A 21,990-nucleotide genomic window follows, 5' to 3' on the forward strand; every position below is an offset into this window, starting at 1 on the left:
GCCGGATCTCAGCTCACTGCAAGCTCCGCCTCCCAGGTTTACGCCATTCTCCTGCCTCAGCCTCCCGAGTAGCTGGGACTACAGGCGCCCGCCACCTCGCCCGGCTAGTTTTTTGTATTTTTTAGTAGAGACGGGGTTTCACGGTGTTAGCCAGGATGGTCTCGATCTCCTGACCTCGTGATCCGCCCGTCTCGGCCTCCCAAAGTGCTGGGATTACAGGCTTGAGCCACCGCGCCCGGCCCGATTTCATTCTTTTTTATCACTACATAGCATTCTATGGTGTGTATGTACCACATTTTCTTTCTCCATTTCACCATTCGTGGACACCTAAGTTGGTTTCATGTCTTTGCTATTGTGAATAGTGCTGTGATGAACATATGGGTGCATGTGTCCTTTTGGTAGAACAATTTATTTTCCTTTGGGTACATACCCAGTAATGGGATTGCTAGGTTGAATGGTATTTCAACTCTTCTTTTTTTATTTTTATTTTTATTTTTGAGACCGAGTCTTACTCTGCCACCCAGGCTGGAGTACAGTGATGCAATCTTGGGTCACTGAAACCTCTGCCTCCCGGGTTCAAGTGATTTTCATACCTCATCTTCAGAGTAGCTGGGATTACAGTCGTGTGCTACTACGCCCAGCTAATTTGTGTATTTTTAATCTGCCTGCCTGGGCCTCCCAAAGTGCTGAGATTACAGGTGTGAGCCACAGCACCCAGCCTCAACTCTTATTTCTTTGAGAAATTTCCAAGCTGCTTTCCACAGTTGCTGAATTAATTTACATTCCCACAAACAGTATATAAGTGTCTGTTTTCTCTGCAGCCTCACCAACATCTGTTAGTTTTTGACTTTTTAACAAAAGTCATTGTGACCGGTGTGAGATAGTGTCTCATGGTGGTTTTGATTTGCATCTCTTTGAGGATTAGTGATGATGAGCATTTTTTCATGAGTGTGTTGGCCACTTGTGTATCTTCTTTTGAGTAATGATGAAAAGACGTTTTGTAGGAAAGGAAATATAAAGATCTCTTAAACATAGGAAAATGTTTCTTCTCCTCACCCTTCTCCCTACCCCTTCAGCTGCTTGCTGAGCAGACCTTATCCCTGCTTCACCTATTCCAAGCTCTTGATCACCACCAGACAAACTGTATTTCCTTGTTTGTTTACTGTTCCAGTGTCCTTCCTGAAATGTAATCTCCATGAGAGCAGGGACCATTCTAGGTACAGGGGATATGCAAGGAGACCCTCGGATATACTTTTGCATATCCCCTATACCTAGCATGATGTCTGGTACATAATAGGTACTCAGCAAACATTTGTTGCAATGAATTAGTGAGTTTTACTCAAAATGCAAGAAAGATGAGTTACAGGATAGTATTTTTTTAACCTAGGAAATTAGGAAAACTAAAAGAAAACTGGGTAACACACTCTATGAGGAAGATTGTGGTCAAATAAGTACTTTCATGCATTGCTGGTGGCAGTGTAATTGCTTAACCATCCACGGAGGGCAGTTTGGAAATATTAATCAAGATTACAAATGCGACCAGGCATGATGGCTCATGCCTGTAATCCCAGCACTTTAGGAGGCTGAGACAGGCGGATCATGAGGTCAGGAGATTGAGACCATCCTGGCTAACATGGTGAAACCCCGTCTCTACTAAAAATACAAAAAATTAGCTGGGCGTGTTGGCGGGCACCTGTAGTCCCAGCTACTTGGGAGACTGAGGCAGGAGAATGGGGTGAAACTGGGAGGCAGAGCTTGCAGTGAGCCGAGATCACACCACTGCACTCCAGCCTGGGCGACAGAGCGAGACTCCATCTCAAAAAAAAAAAAAAAAAAAAAAGATTACAAATGCTGGCAGAGCACAGTGGCTGATGCCTGTAATCCCAGCACTTTGGGAGGCTGAGGCAGACAGATCACCTGAAGTCAAGAGTTCGAGACCACCCTGGCTAACATGGCGAAACCCTGTCTCTACTAAAAATACAAAAATTAGCTGGGCATGGTGGTGGGCACCTGTAATCCCAGCTACTCAGAAGGCTCAGGCAGGACAATCGCTTGAACTCAGGAGGCAGAGGTTGCAGTGAGCTGAGATCGCACCACTGCACTCCAGCCTGGGCAACAAGAGTGAAACTCTGTCAAAAAAAAAAAAAAAAAAGATTACAAATGCATGTATTTTTGACTCAACAGTATTAGTTCTACATATTTGTCTTACCCATATATTTACAGAAATAATTCTTTACAAAATTATTCTTACAGTGGTTATAACTGCAAAAGAAACAAAGAAAAAAAAAGAAGACAGCATAAAGATCCATCTGTAGGGAATTGGTTAAATTATTGTTCATCTATATAAGAGAATGTGGTGCAGCCATAACAAAGAATGCAGAAGCTCTTTTTTCAAAAAAATTGCAGGGCTGGGCGCGGTGGCTCAAGCCTGTAATCCCAGCACTTTGGGAGGCCGAGACGGGCGGATCACGAGGTCAGGAGATCGAGACCATCCTGACTAATACGGTGAAACCATGTCTCTACTAAAAAATACAAAAGACTAGCCGGGCGAGTTGGCGGGCGCCTGTAGTCCCAGCTACTCGGGAGGCTGAGGCAGGAGAATGGCGTAAACCCGGGAGGTGGAGCTTGCAGTGAGCTGAGATCCGGCCACTGCACTCCAGCCTGGGCGACGGAGCAGGACTCCGTCTCAAAAAAAAAAAAAAATTGCTATTTATTTCCTAGGAAGCTCTTTATGTACCAATATAAGACATATTGATAAATGAAAAAAGAACTATGTAGAACGGGGTATAGTATGCCATCATTTATGGCAAAAGAGGGGAAAATAAGAATATGTACATAAATGCTTGTATGAATATAAAATATTTTTGAAGGTTACTCAAGATACCATTGATAGTCTCTGGGAAGCTGGTGTCACGGGTCAGGCGAGACTTTTCACTGTATACCCTTTTTGACCTGTTGAATCTTGAATCATTGTTTGTATTAGTGCCCTGTTGGAGAGGCAAAAGAGCACAGTGGTTCAAAAGCATGGGCTGTGTATCTAACCTAGCAGAAGTCAAATCACAACTCCTCTATTATTTAGCAACTTTATTAATCTTTCTGGGACTCAGTTACCTCATCTATAAAATGGGTGTAAAATAGGATCTACCTCATAGGGTTGTACAGATGAAATGAGCTAATTCATGTAAAGCACAGTGCTGGTACAGAGAAAGAACTGCATTATTGCTATTACTATTCATTTCCATTATGTGTATATAATAACCTATAGGTCAGTTATTTAAGTTGATTAACACAATCTTAAATCACAACTTTAAATCTGAACTTAAATCACAACTTTAAATCTTAAATCACACACTTAAATTTTTTTTTTTTTTTTTTTTTTTTTTTTTGAGACGGAGTCTCACTCTGTCCCCCGGGCTGGAGTGCAGTAGCAGGTTCTTGGCTCACTACAAGCTCCAACCCCCGGGTTCACCCCATTCTCCTGCCTCAGTCTCCCCAGTAGCTGGGACTACAGACGCCCGCCAGCATGCCTGGCTAAGTTTTTGTATTTTTAGTAGAGATGGGGTTTCACCATGTTAGCCAGGATGGTTTTGATCTCCTGACCTCGTGATCTGCTCGCCTCGGCCTCCCAAAGTGCTGGGGTTATGGGTGTGAGCCACCACACCCGGCAAATTTCAAATCTTAAACTGACCTATAGGCATTATTCAGGGACTTGCTACTTTGATGTTAATTATAGTTATCCTGGTTTGGATTTTTCAGACACTCCAGATGTCAACATATATTATACTCTGGATGGCAGCAAACCTGAATTTCTAAAGAGAACTGGCTATGGGGAAAATAACACATTGAAGTATACAAAACCTATTACTCTGCCTGATGGAAAAATACAAATTAAAGCTATTGCTGTCTCTAAGTAAGTTAAGAGCATGGTGACTACATTAATTTATGATATGATAACGTTATGTTCTAATTTTATTCATTTTTTCCTATCAGAATCAGTGCTCCATTAGAAGGACACTACTGAAATGTTATTTTAATTTCGGCTTACATACGTAACATTTGTGTTTTACTTGCCTTTCCTTGAGGCATACTGTAGATGCAGAAATCTTAAGTAGACAGCTCAGTGAAGTGTTATGTATATTAATACTGTTTTTATTTTAAATTCCACATTGGGGTTTCAGGAAGGAAGATCCTTTCCAGGACTGGGGGCCTCTGAAGAGCTCCATGTAGCTCTGAAGAAAATACTGTGTTCACGGAGTGGCTCTTTCATTCCCCAGGATGCAGCCTACAACCACCGCCATCATTCTCAATTTCATTTTGTATCGACTTAATTGGCCTTCAAAGCTACTGTCATTTCAACTTGTTGGATATTAGCTACTATACTTTTTTCTTTATCCTTTTTTTTCTTAATGACTTTTTCCCGTTTTCAAATATAGAAACACTATTTAATTTGGAAACCTTCACCATGTGTTGTAGGAAAAAAAAAAAAAAAAACTCAAATGCTTGGCAATTCTGTGTGGCTGTGATATAGGAATTATTTTTCTAGCAAAGCAGGTTTGGCCATATTTTGGGAACATTTAAAAGCCCCAAACCGGCCGGGCACAGTGGCTCACGCCTATAATCCCAGCACTTTGGGAGGCCGAGGCGGGCAGATCACGAGGTCAGGAGATCGAGACCATCCTGGCTAACACGTTGAAACCCTGTCTCTACTAAAAATACAAAAAAATTAGCTGGGCGTGGTGGCGGGCGCCTGTAGTCCCAGCTACTTGGGAGGCTGAGGCAGGAGAATGGCGTGAACCCAGGAGGCAGAGGTTGCAGTGAGCTGAGATCACACCACTGCACTCCAGCCTGGGTGACAGAGCGACACTCTGTCTCAAAAAAAGGCCCCAAACCAAATACAGTACCAGGCTGGCCCAGGTACTTTGAAAGGACCCTAGCCCCAGCCCCCACTGACTGAATTACTGCATGACTTTTTGAGGAGAGCTACACATTCCACAGCAAACATGATTGCTTTGGCATCTGAAAATTAAAACAAATACAATGAAACAAAACAACCCCTTTATGCACATTATTATTGTTTTTAAGTGGGTTCTGCAAATGGAGTATATGCACGTTATTATTCTTTATAAAATGTTGGAACATGTAGCCTTTTCTCACTTGCCAAGCCACTTCTATCAAGGTAAGTCATCTCAATTATTAAAAATTAAGAAGCTTTTTAATGATTGCCATTCTAAGTAGTGTGAGATGGTATCTCATTGTGGTTTTGATTTGCATTTCTCTGATGATGAGCGTGAAACAACAGGTGCTGGAGTGGATGTGGAGAAATAGGAACACTTTTACACTGTTGGTGGGAATGTAAACTAGTTCAACCATTGTGGAAAACAGTGTGGCGATTCCTCAAGGATCTAGAACTAGAAATACCATTTGACCCAGCCATCCCATTACTGGGGATATACTCAAAGGATTATAAATCATGCTGCTATAAAGACACATGCACACGTATGTTTATTGCAGCACTATTCACAATAGCAAAGACTTGGAATCAACCCAAATGTCCATCAGTGCAGACTGGATTAAGAAAATGTGGCACATATACACCATGGAGTACTATGCAGCCATAAAAAAGGATGAGTTCGTGTCCTTTGTAGGGACATGGATGCAGCTGGAAACCATCATTCTCAGCAAACTATCACGAGAACAGAAAACCAAACACTGCATGTTCTCACTCGTAGGTGGAAACTGAACAATGAGATCACTTGGACGCGGGAAGGGGAGCATCACACACCGGGGCCTATTGTGGGGAGGGGGGAGGGGGCAGAGATAGCATTAGAAGGTATACCTAATGTAAATGACGAGTTAATGGGTGCAGCACACCAACATGGCACATATATACGTATGTAACAAACCTGCACGTTGTGCACATATACCCTAGAACTTAAAGTATAATAATAATAAAAAAAAAATTAAGAAGCTAAATACTCTAGTGGCCAAATGCTGTAAAGCAGGCCTCCTTAGAAGCTGCAAGTAGTAGTAAAATGAAGAAGCAATTTAATGCCTGACTATGCAGTTTGAAGGAGTTAATAAGGCTTTCGAGAGAGAGTAAAAAATAAGGTCATTCTTTATGCCTCTCACCGTTCTGCTCTTTGCCCACTAAGGTCTATTCTGAAAGGTACTTAACAGTACTAACATATTTCAGATGTGCTCAGCTTAGGGAAAATATTTATATATTTATATAAAAAATTTATACATTTATATAAAAAACATTTGAATTTTCAGCTCAAAAGGTGAATGCCTTCTGGTTCCCCAAAGAAGGGCCAGCTGGGGTGGGGGAAACAACCTGGATCTTAGGGGGTGGAATAAGTGGATAAGAGCCAGGCCTCTACTCATGTGACCTCATGTGGGGTTGTAAGTGTGCATTCCGGGAGCCTCACGACCATCCAAGATTCAAGTGATCCCTGGATGGAGAGGCTTGTGATGTCTGGGAAGTGTGTGCTAACAGGAAGGACAATTGGATCTTGGATGACAGGCCTGGGGCCAAAGGTGAACATGCAGACGAGATGGATGCTGAGGTGAATGAGTTAAGCAAGTGGTTCATCTAAAAGATCATCTATATCTGTAACCAGATTGTGAATCTGTTTAACATTAAACAACATAGAAGTTTTAAGCTACCTTTCTAGAAGATGGAGAAAAAAATTCTAAGAAATAGACAAATTCATCTAAATAGTCACTACCTATCTGTGAGTGACAGTATTTAGAAATAACGTCTCAGCTTTCTGTGATCAGAAGACACTCGCATGTTCACCGGCTGGAGTGACTCATAGGTGGCTAAATTTCCCTGTTTAAATCTCTTCTTTAAAAAAAATAATAACAAAACCAGATTTACAGATTCATAAATCTTCCCCTCTAAGATCCAGGGATACTTATTTACTTAAAGGTTCAAAAATTTTAAGAAATATAAAAATTGAGCATGTAAGAAATCTGAGCAGTTGCTGAAGAAATGCTAATGAAACAGACAATATGTATTAAAGATCAGTATGGGCCGGGCGCGGTGGCTCAAGCCTGTAATCCCAGCACTTTGGTAGGCCGAGACGGGCGGATCACGAGGTCAGGAGATCGAGACCATCCTGGCTAACACGGTGAAACCCTGTCTCTACTAAAAATACAAAAAAACTAGCTGGGCGAGGTGGCGGGCGCGAGGTGGCGGGCGCCTGTAGTCCCAGCTACTCGGGAGGCTGAGGCAGGAGAATGGCGTAAACCTGGGAGGCGGAGCTTGCAGTGAGCTGAGATCTGGCCACTGCACTCCAGTCCGGACGACAGAGCGAGACTCCGCCTCAAAAAAAAAAAAAAAAAAAAAAAGATCAGTATGAAAATGAGTAAGGACAAAGCAGACAAAGAACCCTGAAGAAAAAAGATAATTGGAAATACAAAAAGTATCAAGAGTCTGGCCAGAGCAAATAGAAACACGGGCTGTGGTAACCAGTGAGCCATAATCACATAGAAAGGATAACACGGGAAAGGTGAGCTTTCAATGCAAATGAGGAGGGGTGAGAGTTAAACACATCAAATAAATATGCCAAGCGTGGTCATGATGATGTGGGAGAGGCTGCTGGATGTCCCCCAATATCTGTTTTTCCCTTTAATAATAGGGCCCATGATTTTTAGCCAGGCACGTGGTTGCCTCGAAGATACTTCCCAATCCCTGTTGCCCTAGTTAGAGATGTGTACCGGGCTGTGGCCAGTGGATACACGTAGAAGTGATGTGTTCAACTTTAAGATTGTACCTTGAAAGAGAAAGGGTGGGCTTTGCTTGCAATTGACTGGAATGTAGATGTGGTTGGCCAGTCAGGTTGGGCCATGAGGATAAGTGCAATGTCATAGAAATGATGGAGTAACAAGGTAGAAACTTGATATCGTGCTCCTGTCACCATGACACCCCTATACCAGCTCTAGACTGCTTATACCCTATGACTCCTGTCTTGTTCAAACTTCTATTGGTTAGTTTGTTTGTTTGTTCGTTTATTTTTTGAGACAGGGTCTTGCTGTGTCACCCAGACTGGAGTGGAGTGGTGTGGTCTTAGGTCACTGCAACCTCTGCCTCCTGGGTTCAAGCAATTCTTTTGCCTCAGTCTCCTGAGTAGCTGGGATTACAGGTGTGTGCCACCACAGCCAGCTAAATTTTTGTACTTTTGGTAGAGACAGGGTTTTGCTATGTTGGCCAGGCTGGTCCTGAACTCCTGGCCTCAAGTGATTCACCTGCCTTGGCCTCCCAAAGTGCTGGGATTACAGGAGTGAGCCACTGTGTCCTGCCTTAAAGACACTATTGTTTTGATTCTGTGTTACAACAGCCAACCTATATCTTGATAGACAAGGGACACATATCAAGCAAATACCTACAGAGAACATGATCGAGTATACAGGTCATCAACAAGGCTGACAGTATCAAGTGTCAGCAAGTATGTGGAGAAGCTGGAACCCTCAGCTAATGCTGGTGGGAATGTAAAATGGAACAGCCACAGTTTGGCAGTTTCTGAAAATTAAACACATACCTGCCATGTGACCCAGCAATTCCACTCCTCGGTATCTACTGAAGAGAAATGAGAACATGTCCACATAAAGACTTATGTGTGAATGTTCATAGCAGCATTATCTATAATAACCCAAACCCAGAAATAATCCAAATGACCGTCAACTGGGGAATGGACATAAAAATCATGATATATCCATAAAATGGAATACTACTCAACAATAACAATGAATGAGTTACAACAACATGGATGAGCCTCCAAAAAAAGAGATAAATAAAAAATCCAGACACGTAAGATGACTGCATATGTATGATTACATTTATGTTAAATTTCTAGAAAAGACAAAACTATAGAGATAGGAAACAGATCAGTGGTTGCCTAAGATAGGCGGTGGTAGCGAGGAGTGACTGCACACAGGCACAAGGGAATTATTTTGGATAATGGAAATGTCCTAAACATTTCCACTGTGCTGATATTCGCACAGTTGTCTACACTGACTGAGTCCCATTGAACCGGTTGCTTAAAATAGATGAATTTTGTGTCGTGTAAATTATACCTCAATAAAGTAGAGTATAGGTGAGCTACTGGTGCTGAAATAAAATCACCACTAGTTTTTAGTCATGGGCACTGCTACATTGTCTTCTCATGAAATTCTTATTGCATCAGAGAACAAGATGAATTGTGAAATATTATGAATGAATGGAAAACATGATAGTATTTGAGTTACAGAATCTACCAGCACAGCATATATTACACTGCCTACAGCTGAGACAGGGAAAATGCTCTTGATTCATGTGGAATGACCTAGGTAACACATTTTTTGTTTTAGAATAGTTTGAGGCTTATGGTCTGATATCTTTATGATGAATGTGGTAGATAGTCTTCAAAAATGTCCCATGATGAACTATGCCTCCCAGTGTTTATGCCCTTTTGTAGCCTTCCTGCTGGCATTGTGACTTGCTTTTGACCAATAGAATATTTCAGAAATGATGCCAAGCACTTCTGAGATCACAAGAAGTATTGTAGTTTCTGCTTTGGTTTCTTGGGACAAAAACACTAGCAGGAGATTGGAGTAGCCAGGTACTATGGCGGAAATCTGACTATGCGAGTCTTCCATACTGTGAGGAAGCCCAAGCTAACCACATGGGAGAGAGAGGGAGGGACAGAGAGATGGAGATTGAGTGAGAGCAATGAGTGGTGAGCCCCTAGCTGTTCCAGTTACCCCAGCCCAGGCTTTGCATATTTGAGAGAAGTCATTTTGGACACCCAGCCCAGTTGAGCCTTCAGTTGACTCCAGCCCTTGCTGATGTCTGATGGCAGCCACATGAAAGAGCTCAGATGAGACCTACTCAGTGGAGACCGTGAATCCATAGATCCATGTTTTAAGGCACTACCTTTGGGGTGGTTTGTTACACCGCAGTAAATAACCCAAAAGGAAGGAAGTAAGGAAAGACTATAGAAATTACATTTGATTTCTTCAATTTGAAATACAATAAATATAGTAGCTAGACTAAGGTACTTTAATAAAATCATCTTAATTGTTAGCCACTTTTTTTTGAATCTTTGTGTAACACAGACTTTTTCCTTTTTTAATAATAATTTTCAGAGACTGCAGACAGAGTGGCATTGTGACAAAGGTGTTTCAGGTAGGCTACGAACCACCGAATGTAGTCTCTCCTGAAGATGATATTGAAAATGTTCTCAAAGATTCTTCAAGGCAGGCAAGTAATGAAACTATAATCCATTCAGATTGTCACTGTATTTTGGTTCCTTCTTTCTCAGTGAGCAGATCTTGCCTTTTATTACCTTACCTCTGCTGATAGTCAGGTCCTTATAGTGGAAGTCATTATCAACCATTGTAAAGCATCTTCACTGATTTCTCAGCCTTTCATCAGTCTCCTATCTACCCTGAAGATGAGAATACCTGCTGAGCACTGAGGTCCATGCTCCAGTGTCTTCAGTGGCTCTCTCTTACCTACTGAAAAAACCAGAAACCTTTAGCCTTCCATCCAAGTCATCAGTTTCTGCCCTTGGTCAGCCTTTCCTGCTTTGTCTGTGAACACCCTACATATACTCCAACCAAACTGAACTGTGTATGCTATGCCCTATCACTGCTATCCTGGCACCCAGGCCTTCTTTTATAAACTGCTTTGAGCATGTGATTACTTTGTTCCTTGTTTATCTTGCCTATGCATTACAAGCGCCAAGGTGGCATGATTGCTATACTCATTGCCTTGCACAGGGGCAGGCAGGAGAGGGTGGTGATTGTGTAGCTGTTGAATAGATGCATTGGGTAAGTAGAAGTCCTCAGTGGGCACAGAATTCTTTTATGTTGAAATCTTTATTCCCAAATATCTGCAAAGCCTCCCCACTGTGAAGAGTCAATTAGATCCATCTGAGAAGGATGTGTGAAGCTTCAGGCACTGGGTGTGAGTATCAATGAGAAACATTCAAGGAGCTAGGCCAGAGGATAGGCTAGCCTACAGTATGGCGGCCAAGCCAGAGGTCTTGGTCACAGGGATGTTGTTGGGATTGACAGAGGAAGTTTATAAGGGTTTCGCTTAAGCTTGACTATGAACCTGAGGCTGGAGAGGAGGTTGTAGGACCAAAGCAGTGGATGCAGGCATGGGTGGGGCTCAAGTGTGATCAAGGCAAGGATCTACACTGGGCAGGGGCCGCCTGCGGGGGCTGAGCCCACATGTATCAACAGGTGCTTAGGCTTGAATCAGGTGTGAGGGACCAAGTCCATGGAGAAAGTCCAGAGGGAAGAGTGTTTAAGGACTGTGTGTATGCAGGTCGTGTACAGAAGTCTGATTTTGGTCTGACCCTACCCTGCCTTTGCCACCCTGGACTTGGCGGTCCCTCTGTTGTTACCCAGACTCCTACAGTTGTAGCATCCTGCCTGCATGTGCTGCTCCCTACCTCCTGCCTTGGCCACTTCACCTGGTGAGGCCTACATCCAGATGTGCTGCCAACTGAGCAGCCCCGCCTGGATGCAAAGCTGCATGTTTCCAGAATAAAGTGAAACAGGGATTACTTCGTGAAAACAACCGTAAACTCTTTCAAATAAGAAATGCACACCATGACCCTGTCTCTATCGTGCAGCTTTAATTCTCACATGGGAATAACCAAGTGAGTGATATGCAATCTCTTCATTCCTAGGAATTCAAAAATGGATTTATTGGATCAAAACTAAAGAAGAAATATCAGAACTCTGAAAATCAACGCAGCTGGAATGTTAACCTCAGAAAGTTTCCAGGTATGATGTGACAGAACAAAAACAAGGTTTTGTATTCTGAATCCACCAAAGAGGTTCATGGCATGTTCATTGCATGTTTTCTTGTCTGGAGAAGTGTTGGAATAAGAAACACTGGGGCAGGAAAGTATGCTGTACTTTGAGTTTTTATACTGTCCTTGCTAACAGCTTAAGATCATGAAGGAGGATCAAGCAGTCCAACCAAGTCAGATTTCTTGACCCACCACAGGGAGCCATGGGGGCATCTCACCAAACAGAGGAAACACTGGAGTTGTAGAGTTTGGGGGAAGGGTGGAATTTGGGTGAAATATAAATGAAAGCAGAGTTTTGATAGGCTCAAAGCGAAGCGGGTCTGGGTGTGAAGGAATCAGCATCAGGTATCGACTGGGAAGGGGACCCAGGGTTCTGTTGCCTTGGAAATTACAAAGATACACGGGGAATACTATGTTCAGAAATGATTGTCTTTGCACCAGGGTTGGACATTGAGGCTGCTTCTCTATGTCAAAGTGGCCTAGATTCCTCAGGCAAGAGTTACATGTTTCGTTCTTACTGAGAATTTCAAACAGCGCAGTTTCTGATAATCTGTGATTTTAGAGAACAGGGTTTCTCAGTGAGTAAGAAAGACTAGTCATGCAAAGGGGGGCTGTTAATGACATTTTACAGCTGCAGTGTGTTCTGGGGAGATATAATATTTCCTGCTAACTTTGCAACTGGATTGATCTGTCTGTTTTCCAAGGCTGATGTGGAATATTGTAGAATGCAGCGGAGAAGACGATCTTCTCAGCCTGGGCTTGTTTTTTCTTTCTCACTTCTAATACATTGAGTGTGTGGTGGGAGCTCTTTACATAATTATTAGTTCTAGGAAAGCAATGTGGTAACAGTGGTTCCTTATTAAAAGGTTTCCCACTGTGAAGACATCTTTGCATGATTATGTATAATTACAGATGCTCAAAGAGTGATGTTTTTAATATCATTGTAGACCTCCAGGTAGGTGAAAGAACTGACCCTAAAACTTTGAAAGATCTTCGCTTTTCAGAAAGTCCACTGGAAATCCCAGCTCACAGTGGAGGATCAGGTTCTAGACCACCCACCCGCCAGTCCCAGGTAACTTCCAAGGACAATCTTTAGGGTACTCAAATACCTCCTATATTTTTAATGCTTTCCATGAAATACTTTAAGACTGCACCTCCCCCTCTTTTGACCATGTGCTAGGCACTGTTATAGTGCTGAGAATACTGTGTTCAGCAAGAAAAGTCCCTGTATTCATGGAGCTTACCTTTTATTGGGCTTGGGGGCAGACAGATAATAAGTGAATAAACAGAAAATTTTAAATGGTGGTAAGTGTCATGAAGAAGATAAAATGGTAATGAGATACAGCAATGGTTCTTAGAGGCGATCCCCAGACCTGCAGCATCAGCATCACATGGGAACTTATTTGAAATGCACATTCTCAGGCCTGATGAGCAAAGTGGGAGATGAGGCAGAAGGTGGCTGGGGCCAGAGTGTCTAGAGCTGTGGTTCTCAAACATGGCGGCACGTTAGAATCACCTGAGGAGCTTCAAACCAATCTCCAAGGTTTAGCGTCAGAAATTCTGATTTAATTGGTCTGAAGTGGAGTTTGAGCATCATTAAAAAAAGAACAAAAACACCCCTAAATGATTCTAATGGTCAGGCATGGTTGGGAGTCATAGACACTAGTCTGACCGTAAGAAGTTTGAATTATATTCTAATTGTAAAGGGAATCTGTTTGGTAGACAAGACACAGTCTCATTTACATTTAAAAGTTTTCTCTTTGGCCACAGTGTGGCGATTAGGCCATGGAAGAGGAAAGAGAGAACATTATTTAGGGGGCTTTTGTTCTAGGTGAGAAATGACGGTGCTTGGACCAAGGTTGTAGAGGTAGTCAGGATAGGAGGTAGGCTTGGCTGAGGGATCCAATAGCTGGAAGGGAAGGCGAGGAGCCAAGGATGCCTCTCAGGGTTTGTCCTGAGTATCTGGAGATGATGGTGCCATTGACAAAGCTGGAAAAGATGAGAGAGGAGCAGGTGTCCAAGGACGCATTAGACATCCAAGTAGAGGTGTTAAGTAGACCGTTGGATGTGCAAGTTCACACTCAGGAAAGGTCAGGGCTGGAGACAGGTACTTAGAAATATGGAAATATTCAATATGTTGATGCTATTTGAAGCTTAGGTCTGAATGAGATCACTAGTCAAGGCTGTACAGAAAATGGGAGAGAAGGAAAATGAAGAAAGTCCTCTGCTTAGAGGTTGAGCAGGGGAGGAGGAGCCTGAAAGTAGAAAGAAAGCCAAAAGAATATGTTGCCATGGAAACCAAGAAATGGAAGAATTTCAAGGAGAAGGTCATCTATGTCATATGTTACTGAAGGTTCTAATTAGATAAAGACAGACAATTGGAAATTCCCATTGGCTTTGACAAGATAGAGGTGACTTATGACCTTAATAAAAGACATATCAGCTGGGTGCAGTGGTGCACACCTGTAATCCCAGCACTTTGGGAGGCCAAGGTGGGTGGATCATGAGGTCAGGATCGAGACCAGCCTGGCCAATATGGTGAAACCCCGTCTCTACTAAAAGTACAAAAATTAGCTGGGCCTAGTGGTGCATGCCTGTAGTCCCAGCTACTCAGGAGGCTGAGGCAGAAGAATCGCTTGACCCAGGGAGGTGGAGGTTGCAGTGAACTGAGATCGTGCCGTTGCACTCCAGCCTTGGCAACAAAGTGAGACTTCATCTCAAAAATAAATAAATAAATAAATGGCATATCAATGCATTCTTACTACTATAACACAAGAAAGATGCCCTTACACTAGTTGCCTACTATTATAGTGCTTTGATTTTTCAATGTTTATAAAATCCAATTTGGACTTTTGGCATCTAAGGGCAACCCAGGAGCTCTTGTTCTCTTCCTCCTATTTGAGCGCCAAGTTTAATGTACCTGGAGTCACATTTTCTGTGTAACCACAACTGCTTCTTGTGTGCCTATGATTCCATGGCTGCTCACACTTACTATCAAGTATAAAGGAGGCGAAAAGCATGGTTTCCAAACCCAGTTGCATATCACAGTCACTCGGGAAACTTTAAATATGTATCAAGTCCCAGCTATGCTCCCTGCAATCCTTCTAGATAGTCAGAGTCCATAAGCCTGGGATGGAGTCCACAGATGACTTTGCTGATCAGCCCAGACTGAGAATCACTGGCCTAGAGGACCAGTTATCCCAAGGTCAAGCTCTTTCCTTCACTTCTAGACTCTAATGCCAAGGTGTAACTCAGCCTGACCGCCTAGGTTCTTTCATCTGCCCATTCACTATATTTTTTGGAGAACCACAAAGCCCAGGCCAGAGGACCAGACCTGGAAAGGCCTGCTTGCAAGGCCCACTAAACAAAAGGGCAGCCCCCCTGCATGGAAGATTGCCTCTCCCAATCTTCTGGAAAGAAGGGTTCTCTGGTTATCAGATGGGCTGATGAGCACACTCAGAATCCGTGGGAAGTGCACACTGGCATGACCCAGGTAAGAATACTGCTTCTGAGGTAAAACATAGCATTTTGAAGAATGAATGACCATATATGATAAAACACAGAAGCTATTTTAGAAAAGCAGTCTCACGTGGCCATAATTATTTGTAATGTGCCTAGAAATATTTTCTTTGTGCATAAATATTTGGATTACCTTGCCCACTTAGTTGTTTGAGTTGTTTACAAGGTAAAGATAAAATAATATTTAAATATTCCAAAATTTAGAATCCCCAAAAACTAGGAACAGCAGGACAAAGACAAAGTTTAGGGAATTTGACTAGAGTTCAGAAAGCCAGGAAGGCCAGGAGAAGACCACAAAACCTTTTTCTTCCACTCTTTTCCTTCATATTGGTAAGAGTCTTCTCAGTATTTCAGCTGAATCCCATCTGAAGCATACTTTAGCATATATCCAAATTAATGACACTGGTGGGTATCACCACATTTCAACAACCCCAGGGAGACAAGATGTCTCTGAGCTCAGCATCTGGCCTGAGGGAACCTGCAGGGGTCAGGCAGCAGAGTGAACGCATGATGCAGCCTGGGTAGAGGATAAATGACAGCTGACACCTAGCCATCGTGTAGGAGCATTAGAGCTGCAGGTTCTCTGACAATGTGAAGTGCACCAGCCAGGTAAAGGAATCACTTTACCCAGCCTCAGGCAACCATTAGCAAGAAGGACTGAAGGCTCAGTGTTGCTACATCCAATGAATTTGCATGAGAAGCCAGAAAACTACATCTTTATGTGTAATAACGTAATTTAAAGTTTTGACAATTAGTTCAAATTTTGAAACACTATGGGAGCCAATGCCAAATAAAACTCAATGGCAGGCCACATTTGGCTAATGGACCACCACTTTGAGACTCAGGGTCTAGGTCATGTTATGTTTTTATTTATTTCTTTTTCTTTTTGTAGTGATGGGGATTTACTATGTTGCCCAGACTGTATTTGAACTCCTGGCCTCAAGCGATCCTCCTGCCTCAGCCTCCCAAAGTATTGGGATTACAAACATGAGCCACTACACCCAGCCTAGGCCATGTTAGATGTAGCACAAAAGCAATGAGAAACCTCTGACTGCTCCCCATTGCCTACAGGATAAAGCCTGAAGTCTTAAGTTCAGTCCTTTGAGTTTCCTAGAGATATAATTTTTGAGAAAAATAGAGACTAAAGTTTATTTATTTATTTGTTTGGGATGGAGTTTCACTCTATTGCCCAGGCTAGAGTGCAATGGTGTAAGCTTGGCTCACTGCAACCTCTGCTTCCCGGGTTCAAGCGATTCTCCTGCCTCAACCTCCTGAGTAGCTGGGATTACAGGCATGCGCCACCACGCCCGGCTAATTTTGTGTTTTTAGTGGAAATGGGGTTTCTCCATGTTGGTCAGGCTGGTCTCGAACTCCTGACCTCAGTTGATCTGCCTGCCTCTGCCTCCCAAAGTGCTGGGATTACAGGCGTGAGGCACTGCGCCTGGCAGAGTTTATTTACTTATTTGTTTTTCCTTTTTATTTTTTGTGTGTGACAGGGTCTCACTCTCACCCAGGCTGGAGTGCAATGGTGCAGTCTTGGCTCACCATAACTTCTGCCTCCTGGGTTCAAGCAATTCTCCTGCTTCAGCCTCCCTAGTAGCTGGGATTACAGACACCCGCCACCACAACCGTCTAATTTTGTTTGTTTGTTTTTTTAGTAGACATGGTGTTTCGCCATGTTGGCCAGCCTGGGATACTAAAGTTTTTAAATCCTAAAATCTGGTCTGATGGTAAATTCAGGTATCTTTTATTGTAAACTCTCATTTTTAATGAAATATACATATATGATTGTGAACAGCACTTTAAATAATTTAGAAATGTTAGATACTAGAGTAATAATTACTTTACTCCTCATAATGATTTTTTATTTTTATAATTTTTTATTTTTATAGATTCAAGGGGTACAGGTTCGTTACATGTATTGTGTAATGGTGAGGTCTGGGCTTCTAGGGTACCCTTCACCCGAATAATGAACACTGCACCCAATAGGTAATTTTTCAGCCCTCACCTTTTCCCACCCTTCCTACTTTTGGAGTCTATCGTGTCTATTATTCCTCTTTGTATGTCTATGTGTATTCACCCATAATGATTTTTAATGGAATTTTACTATACCATAGCCTTTACCATGTTATTTTGACTATATGACTCTATATATAACTATATTCTTAATTTTAGTCTCCCGGTTTTGCACACATAAGTGGCCAGAAGTGTTTGACAAGCACGGAGATAATGAGAATTCAAAGGGAGACAGACTTTCTCAAGTAAGTATCACATTCTCTTTACTCTGTCTTAAATCCTACGAAGATACATCATGGTCAAAGAGAATTTAAAGATAGGACATTTTTGCCCACCTCCAACTTTTATTTATTTATTTTTTTTGAGACAGAGTCTTGCTCCATCACCCAGGCTGGAGTGCAGTGGTGCGATCTCGGCTCACTGCAGTCTCTGCCTCCCAGGTTCAGGCGATTCTCCTGCTGCAGCCTCCCAAGTAGCTGAGATTACAGGTGTGTGCCACCACATCCAGCTAATTTTTGTATTTTTTTTTTTTTTTTTTGAGACGGAGTCTTGCTCTGCCCCCAGGCTGGAGTGCAGTGGCACCGTCTCGGCTCACTGCAAGCTCCGCCTCCCAGGTTCACGCCATTCTCCTGCCTCAGCCTCCCGAGTAGCTGGGACTACAGGCGCCCGCCGCTACGCCCGGCTAATTTTTTTGTATTTTTAGTAGAGATGGGGTTTCACTGTGTTAGCCAGGATGGTCTCGATCTCCTGACCTCGTGATCCGCCCGTCTCGGCCTCCCAAAGTGCTGGGATTACAGGCTTGAGCCACCGCACCCGGCCAATTTTTGTATTTTTAGTAGAGACGGGGTTTCACCGTGTTGGCCAGGGTGGTCTTGATCTCTTGACCTCGTGATCTGCCTGCCTCGGCCTCCCAAAGTGCTGGTATTACAAGTGTGAGCCACCGCACCTGGCCCCAACTTTTTAAATTAAATATTTACAGTCTATTAAAAAGTATAATTGACATACAATAAACATATGTATTTAGAGTTCATTTGACTCTGTATGTATGTATGTAACCATGACACTATCACAATCAAGAAAATGAATACGTTCATCCTCGCCAAAAATTTCCTACGTTGTACCCTATTTGGTAACCCCTTCCTTTCACCCCCCCATCACAGGCAATTATCGATCTGTTTTTTGTCACTATAGCTTAACTTGCATGTGATTCCATATGTCAACGACGTGATTTAGTCTCTACTCTTTTCTGGGGGGCTTCTTTCACTCAGCATAACTATTTTGAGATTCATCCATGTTGTTCCTTGTAACAAGCATCCATGTCTCTTTATTGCTTAAAAACAGTTCATTTTATGGATATACCACAGTTTGTTCATCCATTCACTTATTGATGGGAATTTGTGTTATTTCCAATTTTGAGCTATTACAGATAAAGTTGCTATGAACATTTGTACAAAAGTTATTGTATATACAAAAGTGAGCCAGTCTCATACCTGGTCTCTAAATAAATAAATAAATTGATAAAAATTAACAAGTACAATAAAATAATTTTTTTTTTTTTTTTGAGACGGAGTTTCACTCTGTCGCCCAGGCTGGAGTGCAGTGGCCGGATCTCAGCTCACTGCAAGCTCCGCCTCCCGGGTTTACGCCATTCTCCTGCCTCAGCCTCCTGAGTAGCTGGGACTACAGGCGCCCGCCACCTCGCCTGGCTAGTTTTTTGTATTTTTTAGTAGAGACGGGGTTTCACCGGGTTAGCCAGGATGAATAAAATAATTTTTAAAACCCCAAAGTCATTATGTATACACATGTTTTCATTTCCCTTGGGGCAAATACCTTGAAGAGGAATATAATTGGTATATGTTTTTTTAAGAAACTGCCAAACTGCTTTCCAAAGTGATTGTTCCATTTTACATTCTCACCATCAGTGGATGAGAATTCTCTCTATCCTTACTAACATTTATTTTTATTTTGGTCATTTTAATGAGATTGTAACAGTATCTCATTGTGGTTTTTATTTGCATTTCCCTAGTGACTAATGATGTTGAGCGTCTTTTCATGTGCTTATTTCCATCCATGCATCTTCTTTGGTAAAGTGTCTGTTCAAACATTTTGCCTTTAAAAAAATGCATTATAGGTCAGGCGCAGTGGCTCACACCTGTAATTCCAGCACTTTGGGAGGCCGAGGCGTGCGGATCACCTGAGGTCAGGAGTTCAAGACCAGCCTGGCCAACATGGTGAAACCCCGTCTCTACTAAAAATACAAAAAATTAGTTGTGCATGGTGGTGGGCGCCTGTAATCCCAGCTACTCAGGAGGCTGAGGCAGGAGAATTGCTTGAACCCAGGAGGTGGAGGTTGCAGTGAGCCAAGATCATGCCACTGCACTCCAGTCTGGGTGACAGAGCAAGACTCTGTCTCAAAAAAAAAAACAAAACAAAAATTAAAAATGTGTTATATATCTTCTTCTTATAGAGTTTTTTTTTTTTTTTTAAAGGATAGCTGTTTGTCCTGATGTAGAGCTGTACATGTTCTCCTTTGTTAGATGTTTCATGGGTACAGTTTTGCAAATATTTTCTCCCAGTCTTTGGCTTTTGATTTTCTTAACAGTGTTTTCAAAGAGCTAAAGTTTTTAATTTTGATGAAGTCCAATTTATTTGTTTTTCTTTTACATTTTATTTTTAGTTTGTCATACTTCAGAAATCTTTCCCAAACCCAAGATGTATTCTATTTACTCAGATTTCCTCCTATGTTCTCTTTTAGAAGTTTTTCAGTTTCATCTCTTATACTTAGGTATACGATCCATTTTTAGTTATTTTTTTCCTATGGCATAAGGTAAGGGTTGAGGTTCATATTTTTACATATGGATATTCAATTATTGCAGTGCAAATTTTTGAAAAAATTATCTTTCCTCATTGATTACTTTTGGAATATTTGAACATTAATTGATGGTATTTGTGTGGATCTAGTTGTGGACTTTGTATTCTATTCCATCAATGTTTCTCTATATTTATTCACTACCGTACTGCCTTGATTATTGCAACTTTATAATAAGTTTTAAAACCAAGTAAGTTGTAAATTCCTCAGCTTAGTTGCTCCTATCAAAGGTATTTTGGCTATTCTAGGTCCTTGACGTTTTCAGATTTAAAAATCAGCTTCTCAGCTTTTACAAAATACTTGCTGTGGTTTTAATTGAGATTGTATTGAATCTATATATCAATTTAGGGAATATTGACATATTAACAATATTGAGCTTTACAATCCATAAAGATACTATATCTCAACATTTATGTAGGTCTTCTTTAATTTCTTTCATTAATGTTTGTAGTTTTCAGTTCACAAGCTTTACACATCTTTTTTCAAGTTTATCCCGTTGTAAATGCTTTTAAAATTTCACTTTCTCACAAAAAGATAAATACTGCATGATTCCATTTAAAGAAAGCATCTAAAGTAATGAAACTCACAGAAAGTAGAAGGGTACTTGCCAGGGGCTGATGGCAGGAGGAAACAGGCAGTTGTTGGATTGGTATAGAGTTACATTCATGCACAGGCAGTTGTTGGATTGGTATAGGGTTACATTCATGCAAGGTGAAAAAGTTACAGAGATCTTTTTACGACAATGTGTATGTAGTTAACAATACTGTAATGTACAATTAAAAATTGTTGAGAGGAATTTATATTATATATTGTAACATTATAGATATGTTTTTTGCTACAATAAAACATCTCAATTTCTGATTATTCATTACTAAAATATGAAACACAATTGATTTTTGTTTAGTGGCCTTATATCTTCAAGTCTTATGAAATTCACTTATTCCACTAGCTTTTTATAGATTCCATAGGATGATCTCTGTAGGAGACTGGGCAGCCTGCAAATGAAGAGTTACCTTTCTTCCTTTCCAATTTGGGTCCCTTTTCCTTCTTTTCCTTGACTTGTCACCTTGGCTACAATTTTGAATGTAATAGTTTCGAATAGAAATGGTGAAAGTAGACACCCTTGTCTTACTCTTCTTTAAAATTAGTTTTATTTAAAAATTTTTTTTGTAGAGGTGGGGATCTCACTGTGTTGCCCAGGCTAGTCTTGAACTCTTGTCTTGAAATGATCCCCCTACCTCAGCCTCCCACAGCGCTGGGATTACAGGCATGAGCCATTGCACATGGGCCCTTGTCTTATTTTTGACCCCAGTGTGACAGCATTTATCTTTCAGCATTACATATGGTATCAGCTGTAGGTTTTCCACTGATGAGTTTTGTCAGGTTGAGGGCATTTTCTTTTTCTTTTTTTGAGATGGAGTCTTGCTCTATTGCCTGGGCTGGAGTGCAGTAGCGCAATCTTGGCTCACTACAACCTCCACCTCCCAGGTTCAAGTGATTCTCCTGCCTCAGGCTCCCAAAAGCTGGCACTACAGACATGCGCCACCACGCATGGCTAATTTTTGGGTGTTTTTTTTTTTTTTTTAGTAGAGACGGGGTTTACCATGTTGGCCAGGCTGGTCTCGAACTTCTGACCTCAGGTGATCCACCCGCCTCAGCCTCCCAAAGTGGTGGGATTATAGGGGTGAGCCACCATGCCCAGCCAAATTGAGGAAATTTTTACCTGTTTCTAATTTGTTGAGAGTTTCTTTTTTAAAATCAGGAATAGATGTTAGA

General features: G+C 41.8%; 1 protein-coding gene across 1 annotated transcript in view; it reads left to right on the forward strand.

Moving 5' to 3' along the window:
* DZANK1 (double zinc ribbon and ankyrin repeat domains 1) overlaps window positions 1–21,990 on the forward strand; it is a 92,242-nt gene that overhangs the window by 3,585 nt on the left and 66,667 nt on the right. Inside the window, exons 3-7 of the mRNA XM_030915044.1 lie at window positions 3,757–3,910; window positions 10,129–10,243; window positions 11,685–11,781; window positions 12,758–12,882; window positions 17,505–17,590. Of these exons, the coding sequence (XP_030770904.1) occupies window positions 3,757–3,910; window positions 10,129–10,243; window positions 11,685–11,781; window positions 12,758–12,882; window positions 17,505–17,590 (577 nt within the window). The remainder of the gene's footprint in view (window positions 1–3,756; window positions 3,911–10,128; window positions 10,244–11,684; window positions 11,782–12,757; window positions 12,883–17,504; window positions 17,591–21,990) is intronic.

This window comes from Rhinopithecus roxellana, chromosome 13 (genome assembly GCF_007565055.1).
Source record: "Rhinopithecus roxellana isolate Shanxi Qingling chromosome 13, ASM756505v1, whole genome shotgun sequence".
Classification (NCBI taxonomy): domain Eukaryota; kingdom Metazoa; phylum Chordata; class Mammalia; order Primates; family Cercopithecidae; genus Rhinopithecus; species Rhinopithecus roxellana.